Below are 26,899 nucleotides of genomic sequence, written 5' to 3' on the forward strand. Positions count from 1 at the left end.
AGGCCCTGGTGCCAGACCATTACCAGCTCTGCCAAGCCTGCTTCTGGTTTTAGACAAGGCTTTATGTTCCTTCTCCGTACATCAGGGCCTCTGGAAAAGACTTGGGTCAGCCCAGCACTCAACAAAGAAGATACTGAAATTTTTCAGTGATAAGGAAAATCTACATTTAAACTGCAGTGAGAAATATCTTCATATCCTCTTGGATGGCTAAAATTGAAAAGGTTCATAAAGCCATATAAGTGTTAGTAAGGCTGCTGAGAAAATACAACTTCCTTGTTTTTTTAAAGTCAAATATAATACTAGCAGGTGGTCCAGTAATTCAACCTCCAAGTAATGAGAACATCTACAAAGAGATTCTATAGAAATGTTAATTGCTGCTTTTTCTCTAAGATCCCCGGCCTAGACACAACCCAACCCTTCAGAAGGTGAATTAACACAGCCTGGGGAGGCCAGCTCCCAGAACTGCTCCAGGGTTGAATATAGAGTGCCTCAGAGTAGCAGGACTGCAGGAAAACCTTCTTATCCATCTGGAGGCTAAACTTTTTCTATCTGAGGGAAAAATAAGGAGACACACATGCGTTCTGATGGTAACTTTCTCTTTTACTTCATCATAAAAAATCCTCTCTCTGAAACTCTCGGTCTCCAGATAGTTACATTCCACATCGTTACACGCTCCATACATGTTCCACACAGCCACATGCCTCTTTTGCAGTTACATCTCTTTTCTACACAGCTTCGTCTTCCTTGTCTCCACACAACCACAACTATACCTCTCACTTACACAACTCTCACCATACAGCACTTTACACAGTTCCTTCACACAGCTGCTCTACGCAGCAGCAGCTCCTCCACACAGCTCCCTCTGTCTCTGTCTCTCTGTCTCTCTGTCTCTCTCTCTCTTACACACACACACACACACACACACACACACACACACACACACACACACTTCAACAGCCAACTCTGGACAATTATATGTTACATTTTCCAGGTCTGACCCATTCTCATAACACATGATAAGTCACACAGTTTTTCTCAGGCTAGGGAGGTCACAGTGACCAGCCAGTGAGTAACGCTTGGCTATGCATGTAGTTCTTTCCCGGACAGAAAGTGACATTGAAATTCAGGACTTGACAATAAGTTAGTTGGCTGACTGTGAGTCCTGTAACATAAACTGAGGCTGGGCCTACATGCAGAAAGCCCATTGCTGCAGGAAAGTTATGTCTTAGTGTTCTCAGCCTGACTTTGGTTTAGCAGACACTTGGGGGCTTGTCCTCGAGCGTTCTCTGCAGGGGCAGCTAGTCTGTTCTGAATTTGTTTTGAAGCCTAAAATTAGCTGTCTTTGTGACCAAGAATACTGTTACTTTCCTGTGTCAGTTATGAAAAATATCCTAGTATTATTTCTGTTCATCAGAATTATACAGCTTGAGCAGAAATCATCTTCCCAACCATCCACAGCTATGTGTGTACCCAAAGATGGAGTATTTTCTCGCGATAAACACACAAGCAGTGGGAAAAATAGCCAGAGCAATTCTTAGGGAAGGAATGTAGAGGCACATTAGAGAAAAAGAGACAGGAGCAACCGGTCCTTTACAGTCAGTGTCCCCACAGCTTTGCCAGGTGGGGCTCCCCATCAGGGAGTCATTCATCTTGTCGGTTCACTCTGCCGAACACTAGTTGTCACCTGCTGTATACTCCCACGGCCCTGGGCAGTGAATGGAGGAAAAATCAGTGTATTCGTGATAGAATAGTGCTGAGCAATGAAAAGATAAACTGATGAATCACAAAAGCATTCTCCTAAGGGGAGGGAGCCTGAAAACGATTACGCTCTGTCTAGTTTAGAAGAAATTCTGGAAAAGATGCAACTGAGCGCAGAATGTGTCAAGGACTAGGAATGAGAGCTGGGGACAAAGAAAGGACAGGGAAGGAACTGACTGTAAAAGAGAAAAGCAGTTCTGGGGCTAATGTAGAAGTTCTGTGTTGATTTGGGTTGTCGTATTATATAATTGCAAAAGTTCTTGAAGTTATTAAAATGGATGCTTTTTACGATATTATAAATTAGACATATGAAGTTGACTTGATATGTATGTTATAATTTTATTAAGCCAAAAATGTATATGCAACCTGAATATGTACATAGCTTATATTTATTTATATTGTATATAAAAATATGGCTGATTTCTATGAATGAATGACCTTAAATATTGGTGAATTGGGGGCGGGAGAGATACCGCTGTAGTTAAGAGCACTGGCTTCTCTCCCAAAAAGCCCAGATTCAGTCCCCAGCACTCACATAGTAACTCTCAACCAACTGTAACTCCAGGCCCATGGCATCCAACATCCTCTTCTGGTCTCTGAGGGCATTGTATGCATGTATTACGTAGACATACATGAAGACTAAACACCTACACATATCACAAGACAACAAGGAGGCTGGAGCAATGACTCAGGGGGTCAAGAGCACTGACTGTTTTTGCAAAGGACCCAAGTTTGGTTCCCAGCACCTACATGGTGGTACACAACCATCCGCAACTCCAGTTTCAGGGGATATAACGCCCTCTTCTGACTCCTGAGGCACCAAGCACACACAAGGTACATATATGTGCATGTAGTCAAAATACTCAATACACATAAAATAAATAAATCTTTGTTTTAAACCAAGACTAGGTGACTGGAGAGGGGACTTGGCGGTGAAGAACAGCACTTGCTCTTCCAGAGGCTCCAAATTCAATTCCCAGCACCCACAGCAGGTGGCTTACAGCCACCTGTAACTCCAGCCCCAGGGGGAGCTGACCCCCCTTGCCTCTGCAGGTACCTGTACTAGTGTGCACATACCCGGCCGCCCACTCCCCACAGACATAGATAGAGCTAAAAATAATAAAAATACATTTTTAAAAATTAAAACAGATCTTTTTTAAATCAGTGGATTCTATACATAATTTTAAAGATGCCTCAAGTAGTATCTGTTTTTGGAAGACAGGTAAGTATGTAGATAGGTAGGTAGACAGAGAGACAGACAGATAGGTGGGAGATGTGTTTTAGAGTCACAGTACCTTGTGACTACACTAATTTTATTAAATATTTCTGCAGGTAGTTGACTATGCTGAAGCCGTTCAGCCACGTTTTGATGAAGCCCGTGAAAAACTAGTTAAAGACACCATAAAGGAAGTCACCAGCACAGCCATCAAAAACGTGAAAGAGAGGCTGCTGATGGAGCTGAGGTCTAAGAAGCAAGGTGGCTTGTTGTCCTGTCTCAGAGTCTGTGTCTGGTGAACGGTTGGCCTGGCTGGTTGAGGACGGCAATGTCAGTTTGTCCGTCTTAGTGTCCTTACCATCTGCACCTTAGTCTCTTGGTGAACGGTTGAAGGAAGGAAAAGAAACTGACTCATAACCCAAAACCTTCATTTCTATAACTCTAAGGAAAAGTCCTTGTAACTGGGGGTGTTGGGAGACTGTCTTTCTTCATGGGTCTGCGCACTGAGCAGAGGCTGAGCCACGCTTGTGACATTAGCCACACTGGCAGTAAAAGGAGCCGTCACCCGACCGCTGGGGTGTTTGCTGCTTTAGCCCAGGTGCCAGCCTTGATGTAACTAAACCTTCTATTCGGAAAATGCCAAATTCAGTGACACTAGTGGAAGTCTGAATGATGAATAGCCACAACTCTCTAATTTTACCGATGGCAGTTAAATGACTCTAACGCTAACACAGTGATCTTGCAAAGGACACTTGACCCCTCCTTTCCAAAGCCAGCTCCTGACCAGTCACTCACTGCTGGTCATGATATTTTAGGATAAGCACAAAAGTGACCTTTATTTGTTTGTTTTTCTTTAGGAAAACGAGAGTTCTAATTTCATGACTATTTTTGTAATTCATAGAGGGACTAGGTAGAATTCGTATCTGTAATTGTCTGCTCTTCTTATGTACATGCACACATACATATACATGTACACATGCACATGCATATACATACATGTATACACCTGGCTGGAACTACATAAGGCAGGCTGATGATCAGCTTGCACCTTAGGCCCTTCTCTGCCTGGTGAGTGTAGGGTCACATGTGTGAACCACCGCGCCTGTTGTGACAATAGCCTTGATTCAGTGCTGCCTATACACTGTGTGAGATCTTTCTCACATTTAAAGAGCTGGATCCGAAACTTGAGATCAGCTCCAATAATTTTAGACTAGATTCAGTTGCTGCTGTTAAATTTCCTAGAGCCTCTGACAGCACATTATTACACCATAAGGCTTTTGTGTGTATCAGTTCCAATATGCTGATAAAAACATATACCATTACAAAAATAATAATACCTAGTGTTTATTGAGCATTTACTACCCAAGAAAGCTGTGCTAGCTACCTTGCATATAAGACCTATGTAATCCTCATAAATCTTTACCTTTGATTTCAGTGGATAAAGAAACTTAGTCCAAAGAAAAGCAGTGGAAGTTGCCCACAGATGGCAGCCAGTGAGTCCCTGAGGTCACTTCACTGTCTGGGGCTGGAATTCCGCGTGGCTGCAAACAGTCTGATGTGGATGCCAGAAACCAAACTCAAGTCACAGAAGGGCCTCAGGTGCTCTCAGCCACTGGGTGACCACCCCACTGAGTGTAGTTTAAAGGATCCCTCGGGTGTTTCTCCTGAAGGATGTTTTTATCCTGTCGGCATCTAGCAAGACAACCTCAACGATTTTCATGCTTCGACCTGTTTGTTTGATCAACAACACACTATACTCCAACATCAAGTTCTTTTTGAATTTCTAAAATACATCTTACTTAGTCATGGTATATTAAAACTATTTAAAATTTTGTTTACTGAGAACCTTTCCTCAACATTCACAGAGTAATCAGCTTATAGCAATCTTTTTTTTTTTTTTTTTTTTTGGTGCTGTGGAAGATTTTGTTATGAGAAATATTTTTGCTTATTTCATTTCTGTGGTTTTAATGGGTCTTGGGTCTGGGATAATTTTCATTGTTTAGGGGGGTTGGTTACAAGTTGTTGTCAAAGGTTAGGAAAAAGGCTAAGCAAAGGAGATTAGATTTAAGGTTCTTGTTGTAAGAAAAAAAGAAAAGAAAAGAAAAGAAAAAGACAATTACTAGTTTTAAATACTTTACATTGGATTGGATTGTTTTATATTGTATACAAATTATATATATTGAAATTGATATTGTTAGAAAATGCTATATGTATATTTCTAATTGTACTTATACTGTTAATTTAACAATGTAATGCAATTTTCTGATCCTTGAATGTTATTACCAACTATTAGGATATAAAGAAATGAAAGTTAGTAGTTAGACATTACAATAGAACTTGTAGTCATATTAGATATATTTTTAAAAATTGAGCAGATATATTTTAGATAGACAGGTCATCTTCAAACCCTTCAGAGATCTACAGAATATGGCATTTAAAATGTTTTAATAACTTAGAAAAGTTTTCTTTTTTGTTATGACTATGAGACATGTCGGCTCCTGGCAGTACCAATCTACTTCAGAGAAAATATGGGCATTGAAGAAACTGCATTGGAGTTAACTTTCATTGTGGCAAAAGTTAGCCACTGGACAACAAAGTATCCTCGAATCAACTGCTGACAAACAGGACAGACAGGACACGAAACAAAGGACTACTGATTCTTGCCAAAATAAGTGTGGTTATGGCTTTATCAAAAGGCATCTTCTGAGGCCAGGACAATATGGCACCATCCCTGAAGTGGCCTTCGCAATCCGGAAAAGGTACAGTGCCCTTTTCTTCGAAGGCAGCTGAACAGGCAGTGGGCCGATGGCTTCTGATGTGCAATGGAACAGCAGCTGAAACAGTTATTCTTGAAGAGTAACTAAGCTCACGCCTCCCAATAGTAGACTGGCATTTGATAGAGGGATGTAGAGAAGAATGGGATGCTGAGATGAAGCCACATATACACAGCCAAGAAGAATGGACAGCTGAATTAAAAAAACATCAACAATTTCCAGAATTTAAAATCCTGAATCATGACATGACACTAGTGGAATTCAGGTGTTTCTGGTACATGGACTGCTCTCACCCAATGTGAGGTCGAACTATTGACCTTGTGTACATCCTACTTCACAAATGAGTCTGTCAGATACGCTAAGCCTATAGGCTGAAGATGATGCCCCAGCATTGCGGAGAAACCTCAGGTGACTGTCCAGGCAGCTGGCTGTTTCTGTCAACTCACAATTTTTTTGGAAGCTGCTTGCATGCACTTCCTGTTTTTATTTTTTATCAGGTAATATTATTTTCCTTCTTGGATCTCTGAGGGAGTTGAAGATTAGTTAGTTATAGTTGAAGATTAATTAGGATAGAAAGTGAATCAGGTACATTTTGGACTTACCAAAATAGGATAGATAATGGAATTATTTTCTCTGAATTTGTCAAATACAAATGGACTAGACACTGTTTAGGTATTTATTACTTGTATATATTGTATATAGTTATTGTACTTTTGTATATAGTTTTTCTTATGTTAGTTATATGTTTCTTATGTTAGTTATAACATAAGAAAATGTTATTAAATGTCAATGTCATTAAAACCACAATTAAACATAAGAAAATGTTATTAAATGTCAATGTCATTAAAGCCACAATTAAACCCCCCTAAACAATGAAAATTATCCCAGACCCAAAACCCATTAAAAAGACCAAACAGAGGTTAGCCACAAGCAGGAAGCAGACTTCCTGTGTCCACACCAGCTAATGCGCCCAATACTTTAATAACTGAATCATCTTCATTTGGCCTAGGAAAATATGAGACAAGTAGATCAAGTGGCTGACATGCCCACAGCCTTTACACAACACTCAGAACTGAAACCAAGTCTGTCTAACTTCAGCACGCCTTTTAACCACACTGCCTGCCTGCTTCCTTGTCTCCAACCACCTCCCTTTAACACGGCCATTTTTCTTTTAGAGGAGAGAACCTTAAAGGAATTGCAAATGCAGTATGCAAAAAAGGAGTATGAAGACTTCATGGATAATAAAATGTTTAAAAGCACTGAAGACTTACAGTCTTTGGATGATGAAGGTATAAACACACCGCCTGGTTTTGTCAGTGATGGGATCTGTACTCCTGTGTGTAGATGAGCCAATAAAGTGTCTTCTTTTCTGTAGCGACTGCTCCAAGCTCCCAGAAATACAGCTCCTTAGATGTTCTCGATGAAGACAAAACTAGGTCTGACTACACCCTTGTGGACGTCGATAGAGACGGTAAGGAAATGAACTGCCAGGAAACATCTATGGATCTTAGTCCATTTGTTTTCTATTTGGCCATCATATGGGAGCTCAAAATTAATACAGAAAAAGTTGAAAATTTCAGGAGGAATAAAAGGCAGGCTTCACTGTTGCAGATGTCAATTGAACAGCTATAGAACAGAATAGATTTATTAAAATGAAGAAGAGACAGAGAAAGTGAGGAGTTTCTTACATGTAGAACCCCAAGAAAGATTGATGTTATACAATCGTTATCAAATGATTATAAATTCCTTCTTGAAAGCTAACTAACTTTGATAGGGTGGAACCAGTATATCAATCATAAACTTATAATTATAGCTGTGACATTTCATCATTATTAATGGTGCTATTTAAACGTATGACATGGTTCTGTTCATATGCCTAAATCCCGACAGCACATAGCAATACCTGATATAACGTTATACAATTGTGTCTACCTTGTTGTCACACATTAGCCAGAAAGTCAACTGTTCCTCTGCTTTTGGGTAATAGTGCATCGTGCAGTCACGTCACTTTATTAGGAACTATTTTAACCCTTGTTTTAAAGAACTGCTTAATTTTTATGAATAGATTGTGGCTTAGCGGTTAAATATTAGTGTACTTTATTTTATAAATGTGTGTGTGTGTGTGTGTGTGTGTGTGTGTGTGTGTGTGTGTGTGTGTTTACCAACCACATGCATGCAGGAACCCACAGGGGTCAGAAGAGAGTATCAGATTCACTGGAACTGGAGTTACAGGCAGTTGTCAGCCACTCTGTGGGTGCTGGGAACCGAACCCAGGTCCTCTGCTGAGCAGTAAGCACTCTTACCCACTGAACCATTTCTCAGCCCCAAGCCAGTTCTTTATAGTATAAATTTTTTTCTACCATAAGCAGTATTTCAACAAATGTTTAATATATGTTTTATCTGGATATTGACATTAGTACAAGTACTAAATAAATGAATATGAAGCTACAGTAAAAATGTTTTGCATAAAAGTTATTCCAAATTGTATTTTCTCCAGTAATCCACAGATACATCATTATTTTTCTTTCAGGGTTACATTAATTTTTATTTCCCAAGTTTATTAAGATTTGTTCAGTTTTATTTCCTTTTACATAGAGGATGATCTTTACTTTTCATCAAATTTTCTAAATTGTTGTATCAATTATATTGTTTCTTCAAAAACATGTTATGTGAGTCCTTTATTTTTCAGGTGCTTTTTTTTTTTCAAACTTGAGTAGTTTGTCTTCTAAACATTTTGCTATTGGGGAATGAATGGAGGCATTTTTCATAATCATCTAATTCTTTTTCTATTATTGATTTCTGTCATTACTTTTAGGACTTGAAAGTTTTGCTCTGGTGTTCTGTTTTGTAAGAGTTTTTTGTTGGGTTGCCTTTTTTTGTTCTTGTTGTTCAACCTTTTTGTATTCAGTTTTAAGGACATCAATAATGTGATGTACAATGTGCAGAATTTTGTTTGTTTCTTTCCCCCTACGGATTCAAACATGCCTACTTTTCCTGGTTTTTATTTCAAACTAGTAAGAACTGACTGGGCACTGTTAGAAACTTGTATGTGCCACCCTCTTTACACACACACACCACACACACACACACACACACACACACACACACACACACACACACACATACGCATGAGTGGACTCATCATGGCAGGCCACCATATATTCAGATGTAACCACGTGGCTGCTGGGAGCCCCATCTCTGATGCTGGTGAGTTCTCACAGCACTCTACAGCCCCCTCTCACACTGCCCCTCCCCTTTCTCCCCTTTGTGAACCACACAGTCCAACTTAGAAGCAGGCACAGTGCATCTGCCCACAGCGGGGTGCCGGTGTTGACAACCTGCCTTCCCAAAATCAACTGGGAGACCACGGCCTCTAGAACTCAACACTTGCTCAGAAAAGGCACTTTTGATTTCTTTTTCAAATTCAGATTCATTGGCAATATAGCAAACTAAAATCCTAGTTTTGTTACAGGTTTTGTTTTGTTTTGTTTTCTGCTGACAGATATGTTGAGCTACTTGAATACTATGGCTCTTATCTGAATTATAAACTGCAATCATGAGTTCTGGTTCCCTGAGCCCATACCAAACTCTTTTTCAGAATCCAAGCGTGTGTTCTTTAGTGCTCAGGTGGAGTTCTTGCAATGTTTTACCCACAGATGGAAAAGAAATCAGTGGCGCATCCACAACAAAAAGGAGGTTGTGGTAGTTTGAATGTATTTGGCCCCCAAAGCTCGTAGGGAGTGGCACTATTAGGAGGTGTGGTCTTGTTGAAGGAAGTGTGGTCTTGTTGGAGGAGGCTGGATGAGACACACCTTTAATCCAGACCTTGAGGCTGGGGGGCACACCTTTAATCTAGGCCACAACTTCTGTTGGAAGTATGTCACTGTGGGGGCGGGCTTTGAGGTCTTTTTCTCAAGCTTTCCTCCATATGATAGTCAGTTGATTTCCTGTTGCCTGCAAGATGTAGTAGTCTCAACTCCAGCACCACCTCTGCCTGAACGCCACCATGCTCCTTGCCATAACGATAACTGACTGAACCTCTGAACTGTAAGCGAGCCCCATCAATTAAATATTTTCATTTATAAGAGTTGTTGTGGTCATAGTGTCTCTTCCCAGAAATAAAAACCCACACTAAGACAGAGGTTCTGAGACCTTCATCAAGAAGAAAAGTAGGCACACTCTCAGGCACAAGAGAGGGCTGAGGTCAAGAGTGGATCATGCTGTTGCCCAGTGAGGTCAACGGGATGGTGTGCAGCAGTCCAGAGCTTAAGCAGATGCAGACTCGGCTGCCCGAACAAGCTGTCCAATGCAGGATCACCCTAGCTCTGGGCAATGATGGAGGCCTAAGATGAGGAACTGTCCACTTTCTAGATTGGACATCCTCGAGGACCACCAACACCTCTTCACTCGTCCTGGCGGCATTGGGGGCCTCAGTGTGTCATGGAGTCTACCCTTTTGTCCAATCAGCTTTCCTAGCAAATGTCCATTGCAGTGAGTCACTGGCCTACCTGGTTCTCTTTGCTCCCTTCCTCCAGGGCTCCAGAAAGAGACCACAGTTCTTGATTCTTCTGCTCTGTGTCTCAGGGAACTGTCTCTTTCTTCCCTGAGGATATTTTAAGGCAAAGTGGGCAGGAGGCAGCTGCCCTTTGAAGGCCTTTGAGCTGAGATCAACTGGGCTCTGGACAGAGGTTCTAACAGTTGGAGCCCGAAAGCAGTAGTTCCAAAGCAAGACTGGAAATGCAGAAGCAGTCCAACCGGGAGGAACTGCCAAGCCTCTGCCTCGCTGGAGGGGTAGACACAACACAGTTAAATAAATGGTAAAGTCACCTGGAGCTCCCTCAGCCCTGCCAGGAATAAGAGCAAAACTCAATGCCAACCAACTCCAGCTTGCCTGCCTCCTGCCCTACCCGCAACCGCTCTGAACCCTTGCTGGTAACTGGAAGTATCCATCTTGTATGATTTCCTCCCTGGATGTTTATGATTGCCTTCACTCCTGGATGCTCTGGTCCCTCCCTGACTTCCTCAACAGGACCCTTCCTTGACATGACTTTCATGCTGATGCACTGGCTTCGTGTCACTCCCTGCCCTTCATGGGTTTTCTCCTTCTTCTAGCAGGTGCTGTGATAACACGAAGAAGACTTTAGGCCACACATTAGCAGCATGACTTAGCTCAAGTAATATTGTCCCTGAGCCCAGGAATGCCATTTCTGTTTACTCTTTTGACTTCAGTCTCCACAGAAGACTCGATAGAAGAGGTGAATGAAACCCATCCCGAGGTGCTTTTCGTGATAGAGGATACTCTGAGACAGGCCAAGGATTTGAACTTCGAGCAGCCCTTTGAGAAACACACTGAACTACTAGAGGAAGTCATCAAAGAGGTAAAGTTTTCCGATCTTTTCTTGTTCCTCATTGACGTAGAAACTAAGAACGTCCATCAGGTGTGTGTCTAATTGTTCTGCAGTTTTCTTTTACTGTAGTCTTCAAATTCATGCGCCTTTTTTTATTTGCATCATTTCTGATATTTTTCATAATTCTTGAGAATTTTATATATGACTACGATGAAATATGATTGTAACTGTCCCCCAGCTTCCCCTCCCCTCCCCACATATCCCCCTAAAGCACACCCTCCCTTGACTTCATGTCTTTAAAAAAATAATAACCAAGTCCAGTTAGCCCTGCCCATGTGTGCATGGGTGTGGACCACCCACCGGAGCATGGGAAACCTGCCAGCAGCCATCTCCTCAATAAAGAACGATTCTCCTCTTTCCAGAGTACCCACTACCAACAGCCTCAATGCCATCACAGGTGAAGTACCCCATAATCGCTGGTACTTGTTGGAAGATTCACAATTATCAACAAAATTAAGCGATGTGATTTCATAGTTCTTAAAGTTACTATAAGTTATTGTCTTTGATTCAGTCCAGTTAGTGGAAAGATGGAGTTTATAGAGCCGATGCCACATTTAGATATCTCGTCTATGAGCTAAATAGTCAGAGACTGAGGTCAAGTTTGCTACGTGGCTGTCTAACTTCATCCAGCCACCCTAGCATGTGTTGGCAGAGGAGGGTAGAAACACACGTAATCTTTCAGCCCAAAGAGGAAAACGAGCCTCACATGCCATGCCTGTACCAATGGGAAATCAGAATCTTTCTCTTGTTTCTAGGACAAGGTATCATAGAGGTAGATTCTAGCAACAATCTCAGATAAACATTCAGAGAAAGCGTACATGATAAATGAGGCAGTCTGGGACTCTTGGTGTGCTTTTCTATTCCTCCGTGATTGAGTTTTAAGTTATTATGTGAGAAACTCTGGACACGGGAACTTATACCTGTCATCCCAGCATTCAGAAGGCTGAGGCAGGAAGATCGTGCATAATTTAAGGCCTGCATGTTTTACATAGGCAGGTCAGCCTGGGCTAAGCATAAGACCCCTCACAAAAAAAAATAATATGTAAGAATAAAAAGCTTATCTGTCACATGAGACCATCACTCTGAAACTCACCGGGTGGCTCCCGTGAGCCCTGGCTGTACCAGACTCCTTTGGGCCCCTCAGTACTTCTGAGCTCAAACACACCTTTTTTTCCATCTATTTATTTTACAGCCTGGCTTCAACCTGCCCACATCCTCCCCTCCCAGTCCCTCTCCTTCATTACCCACCTCCCAACCCCCAATCTCCTCCTCTTCTGTCTCCATCTAGGAAAGGGCAGGCCTCCCATGGATAGCAACAAAACATGGCATATCAAGTTGCAGTAAGACTAAGCATCTCCCCATGTATTAAGACTGGGCAAGGTGACCCAGTGTGAGAGGTAGGATCCCAAAAGCCAATAAAAGAGTCAGAGCCAGCTCCTGTTCCCTCTGTTAGGAGTCCCGTAAGAGGACCAAGCTACACAACTGTAACATATATGCAGAGGGCCTGGGTAGTCCCATGCCGGCTCTCTGGTTGTCAGTTCAGTCTCTGTGAGCCCCTATGAGCCCAGGTTAGTTGACTGTCTGAGCCTTCTCACAGTGTCCTTGACCTCTGGCTCCTACAATCCTCCCTCTCCCTCCTCTGTAGGATTCCAAACTCCACCTAATATCAAACACACCTTTTAACCAGTCTCTTTAGGTTGTTTGAGCAATAGTTTTTCCTTCAGAAATGCCATTACTCTGAACCTGCTTTTTCTGTGTCCTGTATTAGATACTAGGGATAGGAGGACAGATTAAACATGGCCTTGCCTTTAAGGATATTCCTCAGTGACCTGGCCTGGAAGCCACTCACCAGTCATCGTGTGGCAAATAGGTATCTCCGAGGCACAGGAATTCACTCAGGATACTCAGAGCTTCCGTCTTTACCTCATCAGTGAGACCAAACACCCAGAGAAGTAAAGTGAGGACAGGTTTCTCTAAACCTAGCCCTTGCCTGTGGTGAAATGCCCTCTTTGCTTTGTTGTGGAGAACACAAAGCTCCAGGAAGTATGAATACAACATTTCGGAGACAGCAATGTGTGTGTGGAGGTAGGCTTAGCAACTGCAGGGTAAGCTGCCGCTGTGGAGTCAGAGGGCTGTTCAGATGACGTCCACTCCCACCACCTTGTCATTCCTCATGAGACCAGGGGGTCAGGCCAGAAAACCGTTTTCAGAAGCAGCTGGAGATCTGGGATATTGTAAAGAGTATACTCTTTTGCTGTTGTTGTTTTGTTGAGACAGAGTCTTTACATAGCCCTGGCTGTCCTGGAACTTACGATGTTGATCTGGCTGGCTTCAACTCACAGAGATCCTCCTGCCTCTGCCTCCTGAATGCTAGGATTAAAGGCGTGCGCCACCAAGCCCAGCAAGAGTATTGGGGAAGCCATTTGCCCGTTTTTTTTAAATTGGGTTGTCTTTTTAAATTTATAGTATTTGAGGGCTAGAGAGCTGGCTCAGAAGTTAAGAATACTGGCTACTCTTCCAGATAACCTGAGCTTGGTTCCCAGCTCTCAAGTAATATGAATTTAAAGTTCATAACTGTCAATCTCCAGCTCCAGGGAATTGCTCTATCTTCTGGCCTCTGTGGACACTTGCACTCATATTACAGAGAAACACATAAAAATAGTTAAAAATAGAAAATTTTAAAGAAATGTAAGTTTAAATTTCAACGATAATTTCTCTCCTGTAATTGGCCAAGTTTTTATTTAAGCAATCACTACTCAGGAAGCCATGGTGATAGTCATTTTCTGATAGGAGCAGTGTGCTGGCTAGGCTTATGTCAATCTGACACACAAACTAGAGTTCTCTGAAAGGAGGGAACCTCAGTGGAGAAACTGCTTCCATTAAACCCGGCTTGGAAGGCACCTTCTCAATTAGTGATCAATGGGGGAGGGCCCAGCCCTAGCCCATTGTGGGTAGAGCCATCCCTGGGCTGGTGGTCCTGGGTTCTATAAGAAAGCAGGGTGAGCAAGCTATGGTGAGCAAGCCAGTAAGCAGCACCCCTCCATGGCCTTTGCATCAGCTCCTGGCTCTGGGATCCTCCTGTCCTGTTTGAGTTCCTGTCCTGGCTTCCTTCAGTGATGAACAACAATGTGGAAGTGTAAGCCTAATAAACCCTTTCCTCCCCAACTTGCTTTTTGGTCATGGTGTTGTGTTGCAGCAATGAAAACCCTATCTCAGCCAGAAAGGGTGAAAAGTGGAACGGATGTTTTGGGAAACAATATGGCATCTTCTGGAGAAATAACTTTAGCAGATATATAACCCCTGGATAACTACTTCTGTGTAAGGAAGTTCATCACGATGTTATCAGAATAATCCAATGTATAAGGAAGTTCATCACTGTTATAATCAAATTATAAGTGACATAAACACTAACTAGACACATTCAATGCTACAGATTACTAGATAGCAAGAGTACACTGTTAGGTTTAATAAAGGCTTTATTTCCTGGTTTTAAACTAGTAAGACTTGATTACTTCAAAATTAAGCTTCTCTTAATATTAAGTCACTCTTACTTTCTTCTCAAAGTCAGGGCCTAGAAGGTGCTTCTTGGAATTCTACAAGAAAAACACATCATAAATCTGTGGCTTGTCAACTCACAGTGGTGCTATCAATGTGTTTTCACAGGTAACGGAAGATAACAAGAACAGGTTTCCTGGTGCCCCAAAATATGGAGGATGGATTGTGGACAACTGCCCTACTATAAGAGATCTGTGGACAGCCTTCATCGATAAAGGAATTGTTCCTGATTTGGTTATCTCTTTAACAGATGGAGAAAACAATGGTTGGCAAATATTTATTGTTTACATTTAAAATAAAATGTTTGTTGCTGATATTTATTTTGGTTAAAATAGAGAATGGAGAACCCTCCTTAGATACAGGTACCACCTCTGCTACCACCTCAGCTGTGCCTAGAGGACCTAACGGTGCACGAAATGAGGCCTCTACCTGCTGAGAAGGTGACCTGGGGTAATGTGCTGTGCCTCTGATCCTTCTGGTGGTCCTCAGTAGTTGTTCTTTGGAGCCGAGAACTCAGCATCCCTTCTCGGTCAGTAGCTGTGGCTTGTAAATCAACACTGCCCACAATCCTGATGGTGAGGGTAATCCTGATGTTTTTAATTTAAGTAATCTATCACTTCACCTCTTAAGAAAATATATTTGATGCTGGCTGTTGACTTGCTGTATATTGCCTTAATCAAAAATCATCCTGAGTGAGGAAAGCCAGATGCAGAAGACAGACATGGTATAGACTCACTCATAAGTGAATAATAGATGCAAAGCAAAGGAGAACCAGGCTGCAATCCACAACCCCAGGGAAGCTAGGTAAAGAGGAGGACACCAAGAGGGACACACATGGATCACCCCAGGAAGGGGGAAGGGTTAAGATCTCCTGGGAAAACTGGGAGTGGGGAAGAGAAGGGAGGAGATGGGAGGTGGGAACATGAGGGCTGGAGATGGCCGAGTTGGGGGAGACATGGGGAGGGAGAGCAGTGAAAGAGATACCTTGCCAGGGTGTACCATTGAGGGGATGGGGAGAAATCCACAGCTAGGGAAAACTCTAGGAACTCACAAGATTGTCCCCAGCTAAGACTCATGGCAGTGGTAGAGAGGGTGCTTGAACTAACCTTCCCCTGTAATCAGATCGGTGTCTACCCTAATTGTCATCATAGAATCCACATCCAGTGACTGATGGAAGCAGATGCAGAGACCCACAGCCAAGCACTTGGCCGAGCTCCTGGAGTTCAGTTGAAGAGAGGGAGGAGGGATTATAGGAGCAAGGGAGGAGGGTCAGCATCTTGATGGGAAAAACCAGAGACAGCTGACCCAAGCTAGTGGGAGCTCATGGACTCGGGACTGACAGCTGGGGAGCCTGCATGGGACCCCACTAGGCCCTCTGAATGTGGGTGAAAGTTGCATGGCTTGATGTGTTTGTGGGTCCCCTGGCAATGGGAGGACCAGGACTTATCCCCAGTACACGAACTGGCCTTTTAGAGCCCATTCCCTATGGTGGGATGCCTTATTCAGCCTTGATGCAGTGGGGAGGGGCCTAGACCCAGCCCCAACTTGGTGTGCCAGCCTGGGTTGACTACCCAAGGGAGGCCTTACCCTCTCTGAGGAGGGGATGGAGGTGGGATGGGAGAAGGTGGGGGGGAGGGAGGGAGGGAGGGGGAACAGGGGTTGGTATGTAAAAGGAAAGAAAAAAAATTATAAGAAAATTATTTTATATATATATTTGAGAGGTGGTGGGGTAAAGGTTTTTGCGGTCAACCCTGACAACCTGAGTTGGATGCTTGTGATCCATATGGTAGGAGAGAACTAACTCTCCATAAGTTGTCCTCTGACTACTATACATGTACGTGAATGTACATGCACACACACACACACACACACACACACACACACACACACAGACACACACAAATAAATAAATGTAAGAAAAAACCTTTTTTAAATGTTTGAAATGAGAATTTCCGGGGGAAAATAGATGTTTTTTCGTGTTTTCATTATTTATTACACAGTAGCATATGCCTTTCGAAAAAGATTTAAGACATTCTACTAAAATTTTAAAGACTTGGGGCTCTGTTTGGATCAGCACTTAAAGGGAAATTTGTGTGTGCATAGTCAGAGATCACTTTGTAGTTAATTTCCAAAACGGGCCACACTATGCAATTTCAAAATAATTTTTTCTCTTTGTATTTCAGGAAAATGTTTTTTAAATAGAATGTATTTAAGGAGTAAGTCTGAAATTGATGCTAAGATTTTAGAACGATTATTTGAAGAACTTCAAGCCAAAAAAAGGGAAGAGGAGGAAATACGGTAAGGTTCATGTGGACCGAAAAACAGGCTACACATCGACCATGCCCCTGCTTCCAGAGACTTTATTTTATTTATGTGTATGTGCGTGTCAATTGTGTGTGGGTGCCCACTGAGGTCAGAAGAGGGCACTGGATCCCCTGGAGCTGAAGTTAGAGGTGGCTATGAACCACTCAACATGGGTGCTGGGAACTAAGCTCAGGTCCTCTGTGAGAGCAGCAAACACTCTTAACCACTGAACCATCTCTCCAACCTCCAGTATATACCTGTACTTGTTACACCCTCTCACAGGTTATACTTATAAAATGCCTCTAATATCAGAAAGATTGTCTAATAACTATGCAAAAGTCTCACCAAGTTCCAAAAGAAACAGTAAGTTCAGGAATCTCTACACAGCTGTGAATGGTTTCACAGCTCACTTCAAGTTTTCTTCATTAGGCAACTGAAAAAAAAATGAGCTAGATTACACACACACACACACACACACACACACACACACACACACTCACACATCAACCTTCCAGAAGAAAAAAATGCATATAGATAAGAACTTCTGCCTGGTTTACTTTCTGTTGTTGTGATAAAACACTGACCTGTTGCTCAAATTGCTCAATAGTCTTTAAATAAAAAACTCGGGCTAGATATTGGGGTAAGTGCTCAAAGATCAGGGAGACAAAGGAACAAGCCACGTCTTACCTCTAGGACTCCTCAGCCTGAAAAAGCCTCAGCGGATAGGTCTCTAGCCGAATGAGCTTCCTCAGCCAAAAAGGCTTCAGCCAAAAAAGCCTCTATCTGAAAGAGATGCTTCTATCAAAAAGCCTTTAGTTCCTGTCTCCTCATGCCTTATATACCCTTCTCTGCCCAGTCATCACTTCCTGGGATTAAAGGCATGTGTGCTTTCCAGTCCTGGGACTAAAGGTCTAAAGCCACTGCCTGGCTCTGTTTTCTCTCCTAGACTGAGTCAATCTCATGTAGTCCAGGGTGGCTTTGAACTCACAAAGATCCAGAAAGACCTCTGCCCCCTGCCACCCCAGCGCCCCGCCCCCCATACCATGTGCTAGGATTAAAGGTGTGTGCCACCACTGCCTGGCCTATATGTTTAATCTAGTGGCTTATTCTATTCTCTGATCTTCAGGCAAATTCTATTAGGGTACATAATATATCACCACACTGACCAAAAACAGCTTGGGGGAAGAAAGAGGTTTTAGTGAGAGTTTTTATTGCTGTGAAGAGACACCATGACCATGGCAACTCTTATAAAGGAAAACATTTAATTGGGGCTGGTTTACAGTTCAGGGGTTTAGTTAATTATCATTATGATGGGACATGGTGGCATGCAGGCAGACATGGTGTTGGAGGAGCTGAGAGTGTAGAAGGAGCTGCATCTTGATCAGCAGGCAACAGGATGTGAACTGAGTGTCACAATGAGTGAAGCCTGAGCAAAGGAGACCTCAAAACCCACAGCCATGGTGACACACTTCCTCCAACAAGGCCACACCTACTCCAACAAGGCCACAGCTCCTAATAGTGCCACTCCCTATGAGCTTATGGGGCTGATTACATTCAAACTATCACAAAAGGGTTTGATTCTGCTTAGAGAGCATGGAGGGATGCTGCTTACTGACTTGTTCCCCATAGCTTGCTCAGCCTGCTTTCCTATACAACCTAGGACTGCCCGCACAGGATTGGTACCACCCACAGTAGGTGGGCCCTCCCATATCAATCAAGATAATGCCCTACAGATTTGCCTATAGATCAATCTGATAGAGGCATTTTCTCAATTGAGGTTCCCTCTATCCCAGATGTGTATAGGTTGTATCAAGTTGACAAAAAACTAACCAGTATACATGCACGCACGCGCACGCACATGTGCGCGCGCGCACACACACACACACACACACACACACACACACACACACACACCTATCTGTGGTTTAATTTTAATAACTAGAATCCACACACTGAGACAATAACACAATAGAACATAAATGAAAATATGCCACATGGAATAACTAGGAAAAATCTACCTTGCCTCCATGGAAGAACTGATTGTGTACATCTTACAATTTTAGCGTGGAAGATTTCTTCTCCTCTCTGGGTGTAAGAGGTGCTTTTAAAATTATGAGCAATCCACTACAGCTGAGGCTCAAGATTAGCCTTGAATAAACTGTAACATTCTCAGGCTGAGAAATAAAACAGAAAAAAAAGGACCTAACTAGTTGTTCATCCTTGCTGAAATATTATCTTCAAAAAACTGAAGTTGGCCAGGCCGTGGTGGTGTACACCTCTAATCCAGTCTGACTCAGGAGGCAGAGAGGCCTGTGGGTATTTAGGAGTTCCAGTCTAGCCTGGTCTACTTAGTTCCAGGATAGCCAGATCTACATAATAGAGAGACCCTGTCTCAAAAGAGAAGAAAAGAAGAGCTACATGTTGAGACCCTGTCTCAAAACAAACAAACAGAAAACAGAAAGAAAGAGAAGAAGTCTTGTTATAAATAGGGTAACAATCTAAGTGTAAGGAACTACTTAGTTTTTCCAGTGTATGCAAAATAGTTAAGTATTTAAGAATAGATGAAATCCTTCTTTCCATTTATTTAACTCTTTGATAGCTTTGTGCTGTACATAGTGAATTTAGTCACTGGCCCATCTCCTCCTCCTCCCTCTTCCCATCAAATCCCTAGACTCCTTCCTCGTCCTGTGTGTGTGTGAGCCATTGACTCTAATCCATTTCTTGCCTGAGAAGGGGCTGGATGCTCCTCACTTATTACTGAGCGTGGGCACCTTATCACTGACTTCACTGCTGAAGAAAATGACACCCTTTCTCCCAGCAATCATTAGCTGCCAAGAGTCCCTCAGGGAGGGTTGAGGCCTCAGCATCCCCATAAATGATGAACTATTGATAGGCCCAGCTTTGTGCAGGTCTGTGCAGATCATCACAGCTGTGGCGAATCATGAGTGCAACAGTCAAGTGATGTCTGGAGGGTTCCACTGGCTGTACATCTCCCCATCCTCTGATCCTGCACCTTCCCTATGCCCTTTTAAGTCGTGATGTGGGTGTCCCTGTAAGGGCTGAGCACTCCACAGCCACTTTGGCCAGCTGTGGGATTTTATATTAACCGCTGGCCACTGTGCTGAAGATTCTCTGGCTCAGCAGTTAAGAATACTTGCTACTCTTGTAGAAGACCTGAGTTCAGTTCCCATCACCCATATCAGGTAGCTTACAATTGCCTGCTTACAATTACAACTCTTGGGAAACTGACACCTTCTATCCTTTATAGGTTCCCAAACACATCAATACACATATATACATACATTCATACATACATACATACATACATACATACATACAGTTATATAATTAAAAATAAAATAAACAAGCTTCGCTGATGAAGGCTGAGTACAGCTCTCCTTTGACAACATGATGGTTTAGCCAAACAATCTAGAAAGCTCTCCAAAGGTCCTATGACCTTCCCAGTCACAGGTGCTTGACCAGCTTTACAGAGCCAGGCATGAGCTCCCTCAGGTGGAACAGGCCTCAGATCCAATCAGAAAGCAGGAAGCAGAATGCCATGCCTTTGCTGTACCAGAGGAGCACATCCTGCCTGGAAGATCGTTCTTGTAGCTCCAAGGGTTCAAGACTCGGTGACACTGTGGATGACTTTCTCTCTCAGCTGCCTGGCTAGCACCTTCTGGCATGATGGAAGCCGGCTAGTGGCAAGGACGCTTACATCTCGGTTCCAGTGTCATCTCTCTATGACCTGTGACAAAAGCGTGTGGTCTCTTCAGCAAGAAGATCTTACCGTCTAGCTATGGTGGGCAACCAAATGTCAGTAGCCCACGTCTTTGGGAGGCCTTTGGGGACTCCCTGAGCAACAACTCATAGGAAGGTATCCCAAAGCTGGCACTGGGATTTCATTTAATAATCCACGACTTCTGGGAAGAGTATCATCTACCCATGGATGGCACTTCAAACAACAGATGAAATCTTAATCTAAAATTACGACAAAGCTCACGTTATTTACCTGCTGGTAACATGCTAATTTTAAACAGACAAAAATACATGCATATGTAATTTTTCAGAACAGTTATGTTCCCTGTGGCTCCCGACAGTACTTTTACCCTCTCTCTTCTACTATCAGGAATTTTCTGTTTCTGCAATCAATTTCTACTCTTATTGGAAATTTTCACATGTTCATAAGCTTCTTAATGCGTAAACTGGTGTGTGCTTCTTAAGAACTCTGTGTGTTGATTTTTAAACTCAGCGATGAGCATTTCACAGAAAGCTTTTTCTATAGACTGAAGAAACTAAAACTGGAAACAGCAAGAAAAGAAATGCCTCACAAACTCACAGATGCATTCAAGGGCTTTACAGGTTCTCTAAACAGAGATAAGGATAGCAGGGTTAAGACTTGCATCATAGGTTAAGATCTAAAAAACGTGTTAAATTCTATGGTCTCCAGCACCATTTGCATACAATCCAGTTAAATGGCAAGGTAATCTGCCATTATTGCTTCAAATGCTTTATAGGTTCTTTCTCAGCCTGGTCAGGTCTTAAGTCTTCCGGAAGCATACTTTATCTGTTTTTAGAAAAGGAAGTTCTCATAAGCAGCCTTGCCTGCATCCTCCTGACATGGACGTCAAAACTGAGTGGGAAGGAGATTGGTTAAGAAGACTCAGTCTGCCTGGCCGGGGCCGTGAGCTAGGAGAACCCCAGGAACACCAGCACTCCTGGGTGGAGAACAGCAAGAGAATCTCAACCAGAAACACAGTAGCAGTGTCTTCCAAAGAGAAGCGATGTCACTAGCTTTCAAAGAAGGAAAAACGATGCAAAGACATGGCACATGGTCCTTTGGAGGGCGGTGGTTCCAGGAGCTTCGGACATTGAGCCCATCTTGCTTGGTTTCCTATTGGTGAATACTTGGCGTTTGGGGTTTTTGTTTGTTCATTTGTTTTTTGACAATGCAATCAACCTTTTATACGTTTCTTTGTGCAGTGGTATGCCCATTTCTAAATCCCTAGGCATAGGATTTCTGGCCAAGACACATCTCTTTACTTTTGAATAGACAAGGCCTTTCTCCCCACATTTTGCTAATTTTCCATTTACCTATTTTCACCACTGTTAGGAAAGATTAATTGCTTCAACCCTAATGGAATACAGATTTCACTATGTACTGAAGCTTCCACGCTTTCTAAATATCTAAATATCATCATTACGGGGATGGGAGTTGTAGTTCAGTGGTACAGGGTCTGCTTAGTATGCACCTGGATTGGAAAAAGAAATCATCATTAGTGTGTTAAAACTTTATTTTTCAAATTATAAATTTAAATTTTTAAATTATGCATATATGTGGGGGGGGTGATATGTGCAGATGTGAATACAGATAGCCTTGGAGCCTAGAAGAGGGCTTTAGACCCCCTGAAGTTGGAGTTACAGGTGGTTATAAGCTGCATGTTGGTGCTTGGAATAAAACCCAGGACCTCTGTAAGAGGAGTAAATATTCTTAACCCCGGGGCTGTCTCTCCAGGCTTCAACTTCTTCTGACTAAAAAGAAATGTTATGTTCTCTATTCAATGGAGAAAAAACTAATGCAAATGTTATAAATTGAACTCTTACAATGCTACCATCAAGAAATAATTGCTGTCTATAATTTGATTGATTTTCTAGCCTTCTAGTTCTCACATATACTGATACAAAGTTAAAATTATGTTTTACATATAGTTTTATACTCTACTTCTTTTCGCTTAACATTATACTGTGAATATCACCCACTGAGTCTGAGGGAAATGTTACAGATCTCCCCCTTCCTCTCTCTCAACTTACCTCGGGGAATCTTGCATTTTATCAGGTTTTCTAACTGACAGCCATAGTTTAAAATACAACATTCCATACCTTCTTACCAAAAATACCAGTGTACTGATGGAAACTAACTGGCTTCAACCCAAGTGGGGTAAAGTGTATGGGAATGGGGGGGGGGGGGGGGTTGGGGGGAAGGTGAGGGGGACAGGAGGGGGGGGAGAACAAGGGAATCCGTGGCTGATATGTAGAACTGAATTGTATTGCAAAATAAATTAAAATAAATTTTAAAAAAAAAAGTGTAATGGGTGATTAATAAGGAAGCATTTGTTGCTTGCCACTGTGAGAATTTAACCTTATAATAATGGGAGGTGTCTGATTTTGTTTTGTTTTTTTTAATTGAATGTTGGACCTTCTCTTTTCAGAAAAGCCAAAGAGGAAGAAGCGAGACTAGATGAAGAAAAACAGAGGATGGCGGAGTTTGAGGGAAAGAAAGCAAAAGGCAAGCACCGATTGATAACACTGGTAGCATGCCCTCTGATCTTGTACCATTACTGATGTTTTCACTGTCTAGAGCCCAGAGTCCAGGTGTATGCCTGTGTCCTGAAAGTCCCCCTTCCTTCCCCACATGTTCTAATTTCCGTAATAAGTTGTATTCTCACTGGGATTATGGGTTCACAGGGCAAAGATTCCTAATCTACTCCTAAGATGAGACCCACCTGAGCACCCTCTAAGCAGGATACAATGTAGAAAGTGCCTCAGTCGCGGATTACACTTAGCTGCTGGAATTGTTTCTATTGGAAGAATCCTGCAAAAGCTGAGGACATAGCCAAACTCTTACAATACCCATTGTCTTCATACTTAAAGCTTCCATCGCTTTTATGGAAGAACTTCCTCTTTGAAGATCGAGGTTCTCAAATGGGGGTCTATGGATTAAATTTCAGGTCTAGGAACTTCAACTCTATTTTCAATAACCTTGAACTGAGTCTGAGTGTCTCCTTTACTGACACAGAAAGCAAGCAAACCACAGTGGTGTTAGCTGTCTCTTGGCTTTTCGGCAACACGACTGCAGACATTTGTGCCCTGCACCACGGTTTCTATCTACGTGTACTGCTGCTGCAGTTGCAGTAGTTGCATTTCATATAGCCCTCAAAGAGTTCTGTTTCAGCAACCGCTTCCAATAGAACTGGTTTCTTGTGTATTTTATTTTATGAGCTTGACAGTTTTATTCTAAAAAGAGGTCCATAAATTTCATGGGAGTGCCAAAGAGGCCATAGGATCAAAGAGTATCCATTACTCCACCTCCAGCCACCCCAAAGCTTAGTTCTATAAAACAAGTACCATTTTACTGCCCGGCTGTTCTGTGCGTGGGAACTCTGAGTGGGGCACAGTGGGCACAGTTGAGCACTTTGGTTCTGGTTGTAAATGATCCACCCTGGAAATGAGTCTTCTAGATCCAATGAAGTGTTCAGATCCTATAGCTCTGGTCAACGTCTTCACCACCTCAGGAGACACCAAGCCAGGACCACTCAGCCAAGCTACCGCTAAATTCCTCACTCACAGAAAGTGATGATTTAGAGCGTTTATTATAAATCAATAGATAATAGCACACGATCAATAGTCAAATTACAAATAGTTCAAAGATCTTAAAATGCCTTTTAACCCATTCCTGACCTGTGTGGTACACAGCTCCCCACTGGGGAGCTGTTTATGTGTTTCTTTTATAATGTACCTAATATAGATAAATATAACATAAATAAGTACACATAAATTGGAGACATATGATCATTTATTAATAAGTGATATGTTGTTGAAAGAAAATTTAAGTTCCTTCACAGATTACATCACTTCATCACAAGCTGTACTAGGAGTCCAAAAACCTTTGTGTGTATTTCCGTAAAATCTTCACCCTAACACAAAGATACTGACCACATTCTAAGTTGTGTTCTTGTAAGCTTCATGTGCTGCTGTCCTGTTTCAAACCTTGATTTAGATCAAATCCAGGTGCCAGAGAACCACCATCAAAACGTGGCACTTGGAAGAAAACTGGGAAGGAAATGCCCCTGAGAACTCAGAGAGACAAGCTCACTCACTCTGCCATATAGCCTGTCACAGGAAGCCCTGTTTGCGTCTTCACACACATGTGTGTCAGTCCCATAAAGACATGAAAGGGATGGGGAAGATGAGTTCTCTGACAGCATGACCGTCCCCTTCTGAAGAACTTCCGTGTCTACCACGGCCATCAACGAACACAGAAGATTTGCAATCAAACTTTCTAAATTTACAGCTAACACCGAAGTTAGTGTGCCATATTATTATTACAATGAGTTATTGTAAATCTACTATAATAGCTATGCTAACCGTGTGTCTATATAGGGAGTCTCGTCTGATGCTGCCCAATAGAAACTTAAGTAATGTTAAATTTTCTAGTAGCTACCTGTTCTATCTTAAGTTTATCATGCTAAAACTGTGAAAGTCATAATCTATTTTGTACTTATATATATCTCAGTGTAGACTAGCTTCAAGTGCTCAGTAGCCATATGTAGATTGTATGGATCTAGTCATTTCCTTCTTAAGAGGATATTGGGCTTTTTCTAGTCTTTTACTGTTAAGAGTATTTGGGATAGATACAAACATTTCTTCTTTTAAATGAACCCTTCCTCAGGTTCTCCAATAGCACCCTGACAGAATGGCTGTCATCCTTTACCACTCCATATTAGTAGATCTAATACAGTGGTAATTCATCTATTTCCTCTACTAAACCAGATACAGGAGAGCACCACTCTGAGGCCTTAATCTCTTCTCTATGTTTAACACTACCCAACCATCATTTGTTGGCTTTAACGGAATAATAGCTTATTCCTTGTAATCCTTTGTAGATGGTGAAGAGGCTGATAATGAAGCTGATGAGGAGGTTGATGGTGAAGATTCTGAAGTCCATGATGCACCTGAAGAGGCTGAGGCGCCTGAGATTCAAGAGAACACTAGAGGGTCATTGTTACCTGAGGAGTCTGAAGCATTGGAGGCCCCAGAAGCAGAACATGAACCTGAATCAGGTTAGACATGACTGACGGCCACGCACATGCATGGGGGGGGCAGGTGTGCTAGTGTGTGTGTGAATGTGTGTGAGTGTGTGTATGTGCATATGATTGTTTATGTGTGTGTGTGTGTGTGTGTGTGAGTGAGTATGTGAGGTAGACAGGTGTGTAAGTGTGTGTATGTGGGTTTTTGTATGAATATGTGTGAGTGTGTATGAGAGAATGTGGGGCGTTTACCCAACCACCCCCACAGTTCCCCAGAGTTTTCTTGAGTGCGAGCAGCAGGAAATATTAGATAGAAGGATTTATTGCGGAGAATCTTGCGGAGATAAACAGATAGAAAATAAAGGATAGCCTCGAAAGGGCCTGGAACCTTTTCCAATGGGCCCCGACTGTCTCTGCCCCAGGGTTTTTATAGAGATGCCAAGGGGTGGAGCAAAAGACCTCCTCCCCCAGCACAGCCAAGTGCAGATCATCTCAGACACCTGCACTCAGGCCTGTGGTCCTGATCATCCTCTATGCGGACCTGCTGGGTAAAGCCACGAGGAACCCAAGAACGGGCTCCCACAAGAGAATATGCATGAATGTGTGTATATGTATGATGTGTGTGTGAGATAATGTGTGTGAGAGTGAGTGTGTATGAGAGTGTGTGAGAGAGAGTGTGTATGAATGTATGTGTGAGTGTGTGACTATGTGAGTATGTGAGTGTGGGCAGATGTGTGAGTGTGTGTGGGCGTGTGATGGAAACCGGCTGAGGCTGCAAAGATGAGACCTAGAGAGAGCTTGGTCCTGGAACTGGCACATGATCTGTAGGACATTTTGCCCCCAAAGCAAGAATTTATCTTTATGTCATGCAATGCCATTTTATATGCCAACAAGAAAGCATCTTACACTCATGCAGACCCAGCAGAATTAGGAAGTTCTTATTGTGCACTCATGCATGCTCAAGTAATTTCTTAGCACTGGACAAGATAAGCTTTTATTTCACTTCTTTATAAAAATGTCTTAGCCAGCTGTGGTGGCGCACACCTTTAATCCCAGAGGCAAGCGCATCTCTGTAGG

The 26,899-nt window shown here is 42.5% G+C and overlaps 1 protein-coding gene across 10 annotated transcripts in view; it reads left to right on the forward strand.

Annotated features, from left to right (window-relative positions):
• The window catches only part of Ak9 (adenylate kinase 9), a 130,687-nt gene that overhangs the window by 47,760 nt on the left and 56,028 nt on the right, over window positions 1-26,899 (forward strand). For 9 of the 10 annotated variants that reach the window (XR_008221298.1, XM_052751484.1, XM_052751483.1 and 6 more), the window contains 8 exons: window positions 3,091-3,235; window positions 6,924-7,037; window positions 7,124-7,219; window positions 10,978-11,126; window positions 14,820-14,976; window positions 16,895-17,009; window positions 23,225-23,301; window positions 25,679-25,855. Coding sequence is in view for 9 of the 10 variants with exons in the window: in XM_052751484.1 (XP_052607444.1) it covers window positions 3,091-3,235; window positions 6,924-7,037; window positions 7,124-7,219; window positions 10,978-11,126; window positions 14,820-14,976; window positions 16,895-17,009; window positions 23,225-23,301; window positions 25,679-25,855 (1,030 nt within the window). In the remaining variant the exon portion in view is untranslated. Of the gene's footprint in view, window positions 1-3,090; window positions 3,236-4,409; window positions 6,532-6,923; window positions 7,038-7,123; window positions 7,220-10,977; window positions 11,127-14,819; window positions 14,977-16,894; window positions 17,010-23,224; window positions 23,302-25,678; window positions 25,856-26,899 lie in introns of those variants that run through there. The other variant, XM_052751491.1, reaches the window with a different exon arrangement.

This window comes from Peromyscus californicus, unplaced genomic scaffold (assembly GCF_007827085.1).
Source record: "Peromyscus californicus insignis strain IS unplaced genomic scaffold, ASM782708v3 Scaffold_22__1_contigs__length_63687245, whole genome shotgun sequence".
Lineage (NCBI taxonomy): Eukaryota > Metazoa > Chordata > Mammalia > Rodentia > Cricetidae > Peromyscus > Peromyscus californicus.